Consider the following 4,748-nt stretch of genomic DNA (forward strand, 5'->3'; position numbering starts at 1 on the left):
TGGTTGCACTTCTGCAATACCAAAAAAAAAAAAAAAACACTATTTTCCTTCCTCAGATTGATTCAGATGCATTGCTTTAATCTCTGCCAGAGTGCGATCTGTGTCTTTTCTCTTTTTATTTTAGAATGTAAACAAAAAAAAAAGTTTCTTTAATGGCTTTAGGGCACAGGCTTTGCATCTTGTTTGTTGTTTACACTTTCATTCAATCTGTATGCATGCATATTTATAATACATAAATTTATCAAAAGTAAAAAATAAAGTAATTTAGAACAAAGACCAAAGTGAAGATTGAGTCTGTCTTTGACTCTGACTTTCATACTTTTTGTGATATATGCAGTTTTCCTCTGCAACCATTTAAACACAAAACAGTAATAAAGTGCATTCGACAATACTGCAGCCTACATAATGAATGTTTTGCAGGGATTTTCAGTACTTCCAGGAAAACACAAGTCAGAGTTTTTCTAATGTATAAAAACATGGCAACCTTTCCATACTTTAAACAAAGGTCACAAGTTCGATCTATAGACCAGCTGGATACTGTAAGTGTAGGAGGAGACAGTGAAGAGCAGCACTCGCTTCTACCTTATTAGCACCACAGGGATACTGTTGAGTAGAGCCTCTATTCTCACTGCCAGGCAACTTGTAGGTGTCAATACACGTAACTGTGGGAGAGAACAAGGTTACTCATGACAAACAGAGCTTTGCTCTTCCTAGATAAACTAACAAAAAAGGCAAATCATTTGAAAATTTTAACCTTGTATATGAATGATGTTAAAAGGACAAATAGTCCTATGAGAACTACATTAGAAAATACTGTTTGTAGCTCACCAAATTGCTTTTAACCAAATAAAATGTTATTGCAATTGATTTAAATAACATTAAATTAGATGTTTCTCTTTTTTACAAGTAGACACAATTTTTAAGATCGTTTTGAGACAATTGTGATAACTCATTGCACAAAATGCAATAGGAATATATTAACAACTTGTTTTTATTTTTTATGTATTTAATTTTATTTAATTTACAGTGGTTTTGGGGAGTGTAAAGAAACACCTATTTATTTGTCTCAACTTTTCTAAAAAAAAGTTTCTTTGGTGCAGTTGCATACAAATAAATTACCCATGGGAAATGCAAAACTATGAAAGAAATCTATAGTTTCTTAAGAGAACAGTAAATCAAATTTAATATTGATACTTTTTTCCATAGACTCAAATCTATTGTCTAAATTACCTTTGTTTTATATCCAAATCTAATGTGACAAATAAATAATTTAAAATTTAGTTTTTGGCATTTACTTCATGTAAGACTGCAATATATTTAGACAAAAACATTCATTTCAAATCAAGACCCTAAATTTAAGTGATAAATATGTTAAAGGCTGAAGTTAAGGTAATAAGTTAACACAAAAGACCTAATTAAGGAATGGAGAACAAAAGACAGTATATGTAAATAACTAAGAAACACGAGACTTRTAAATATCATCAAGTGATCAGTAAATGCAAAACCTAATTTACTAAGCCAATCTACAAATAATTCACTAATCATCACCAATGGGACTGCGCTATTCTGTGGCCGAGGTTTAAAATTGTGCTTATCAATAAACACAGGCAACATCAGCTCATCTTAATAATGTCCAAAACAGTCAACAAGGAGAAGTGCAAATTAGCTCAAAGCAGAACATAAGCAKATCTCGTTTGGATCAGGACTTTGYAATTTACCAAAGACATGCAAAGACTCGCCTCTCTTTTTTTGCTGCAACACGATAAAAGCTAGAACCACAGCATCTGTTCAGATTATTTAAGATATGTTTCTATAGTTCACAACAAGCAAATCTGTAACAAAATGTGTTCATTTAGCATGTCAAATTTTTTTTTCATTTTTCACATCTTAGTGAGGGATCAGGCACATAAGTTATTCAGTAAAGCATAACCTGAAGTAAAGTTAAAAAACAGACGAGAAAATATTTTACACCAATTATTATCACTGCAAACCTTCTGTCCACACCTATGATACTTATAAACACTTTCAGATGCAATTGCTTATTATTTTTAGCCTGGTTAAAACCACACCCTTCACTTTGCTTTGTGCGAGGGTCTGGACTCTTGGCTGTAGACAAGCTATTCTTGCTGGAGGCGTGGCCTCTGCTGAAATTTAAAATGACTGGATCAGTTGGCCGCGACAAGGAGGCTAAGCTAAGAAGCTAACCGGAAATCGTGTGCACTGTAAACAACCCCACTGAGAGGAGAGAAGTGCCGAGCTGAACAAGACGACTGTAAATGAGAGYGGCTGCTTTGTCAGATAAATTTATTTTAATTTGGAAGCCTTATAACACGGACTGGCTTCATTCACTTCCTCTACTAACTAGCAGACACTGCGCAGAAAATCGACGTTGTTCAAAACTCCGCCTTCTGTTTGCTGATTGGCCCAGGTAAAATAAACTACAAGCTGACAYTGCACAGAAAATCGCCGTTCTGTTCTCTGATTGGCCCGGATGAAAATTCTCCTGAAGAAATCCTTGTCTATGGGAGAAATCCCAGAAGGAGCAGTGAAGAGAAACTAGAATTGAGTGGAACTGCATAGGAAGGCAAGGGCCAAGCTAATGTTTTTTAAAACATAGAAAATCCTTTTTTTTTTGGAAGTGTAGTGAAAATGATGACAAACATATTATATAATCATTTTTTTTTGTTAAAGTAAAGCAATCAAATAATCCATACATACATGCATGCATGCGTACGTACATACAAACATGAATATATTCATTCATACATACATAAAACAGAAAAATGAAAAGCTGCTGTTAGTGAGAGTGTCTGTACTAAAATGCTGAACTATTGCAACTAGATAGCAACATATTTGGAAACCAGTGAGTGAAAATGACACTCAATATCAAGAATATGGATATCATGACCTGTAAAACTGTCCTTACTAGATTTGACTTTGATGACAGTGTCTCTTCCTANGGTGACGTTTTTGACCATTGATCCCAAAGAGAAGATCACGATGCCATCATCTCCAGAGCTTTGGACAAATTCTTCCATATCCTGCAAGAACAAAATATTTATCCAGTCACTAAGTCAGACAGTAGGCTTTTTCTTCTTTCAACATTTCATTGGCTGATTTCTTTTTATAAATAGCTGAACATTTTTATCACTATGTTGACCTACAATTTTCTTTTTTTTTTTGGTGTACAAAAGTGAATAAAACCCCACCTTTGGTAGAGGTTTAGCAGGTCTGCCATGGATCCCTCCAACAAATTTAAAATTAGGGAGGAGTGGACGAGGGAAATCAAAATCCCAGTAGGTTCTTATCAGCCAGATGTCTGCTTTGCCCATCAATTCACAACCACTGGTGGGAGTTCCTGTTACAATGAACATACATTAGATACAAACGTTGTTATTAACAGTTTTTTTTAATATTACTCTGATATTATAACTGGATTTATGGGGGACCTCTCTGGGTAGAGTTTGCATTTTCTCTATGTACGTGCATGGGTTTTCTCCAGGTACTCCAGCTTCCACCCACAGACCAAAAATGCATGCATGTTAAGTTGATTGACAACTCTAAATTGTCCCTAGTTGTGGTGAGAGTGTAATGGTGATTTGTCTCTGTGTCCCCCGTGATGGACGTATGACCTGTCCAGGGTGTACACTGCCTTTTTCACAGCAGGGGGAGACTGGCACACATGTCTACTGGGGGTTTCCCGGTGGGCTGGATGGGCGGGTGGTCCGGCCTGTAGAGGCGCTGCCGAGCTCAACCCTGTGGTCACTGCAGCATGCTTGTTTTGCGGTGCCACATAGGCTGGGTTTTTATACCACTTTGGTTACTTGCGCAGTCCACACCGGCTTGGCGCTTACGTTGTTGTAGATTTCTCCAAAAGTACATGTGGCAGTACACTTTATGGCCTGTGAAATGTTGTAAACAGTAGAGCAAAAGCATGATGAACAAACAAACTGAACGGTGCGTGGCGCGTCGAGTTGTGCTAGGTTTATAGTTGACGCATCAGGCCGGGCGCACACCAATAATGACAATTGTGCTGTCCCCACCCGCTGTCCTGGTGTGTGGTCATGCGCCTCCAAATTTTTATAACTCTGCAAAGGCTGCGTGTGACGCGCACTGTTCTTATAGTTTGTCAAGATTTTGCTCTCCTACTTACATTTTCACAAGTCATAAAATATACTTCCATGTGTCCATTTGGAGAAATCTACTGCAATGTACAGTGATGTGAGTATCAGTCACATGGAGGCAGGGCTTAAAAGCCTGAATTTTGCCTGAAACTCTCAGACTGAAGAAGTCTCTTGGAGAAGAGATGAAACGTTTCATTAGAGAAGAACCCGTCCAGAAGACCTATACAATTTTTTTCTTTTTGATTTTTTTACCTGGATTACTGAGATGCATCAGGACACCTACTGCAATATAAGCACCAAGTATAAACACCTCCACTGCCGGAGAGTGTGCGCGTGCTCCAAACCACGACTATAAATCAGCCTTTAAAGGCTCAGTTAAAAAAAATTGCTTAACATAAAACAAACTTAAAAAAGTCCTTCTGAATAAAGACAGCCAGTACAAAACAAATGTCCTCAACATTAGGATGCAGGTTCTCATGAGGTTAGAGACATTATTTTTCTATATCATATGTATGTATGCATGCATGCATGCATGCATACATACATACATACATGCATGCATGCGTGTGTACATACAAACATGAATATATTCATTCATACATACATAAAACAGAAAAATGAAAA

The 4,748-nt window shown here is 36.9% G+C and overlaps 1 protein-coding gene across 1 annotated transcript; it reads right to left on the bottom strand.

Moving 5' to 3' along the window:
• Positions 1 to 2,837: 2,837 nt before the first annotated feature.
• LOC106518170 (UDP-glucuronosyltransferase 2A3) lies at positions 2,838 to 4,279 on the bottom strand. The gene is made up of 2 exons (XM_014009305.1): positions 3,210 to 4,279; positions 2,838 to 3,041 (listed from the first exon to the last, which is right to left on the bottom strand). Exons 1-2 carry the CDS (start codon positions 3,372 to 3,374, stop codon positions 2,838 to 2,840), a joined length of 369 nt encoding a protein of 122 aa, XP_013864759.1. The 5' UTR covers positions 3,375 to 4,279.
• Between the last annotated feature and the right edge of the window lie 469 nt (positions 4,280 to 4,748).

This window comes from Austrofundulus limnaeus, unplaced genomic scaffold (genome assembly GCF_001266775.1).
Source record: "Austrofundulus limnaeus strain Quisiro unplaced genomic scaffold, Austrofundulus_limnaeus-1.0 Scaffold57, whole genome shotgun sequence".
Taxonomy (NCBI): Eukaryota; Metazoa; Chordata; class Actinopteri; order Cyprinodontiformes; family Rivulidae; genus Austrofundulus; species Austrofundulus limnaeus.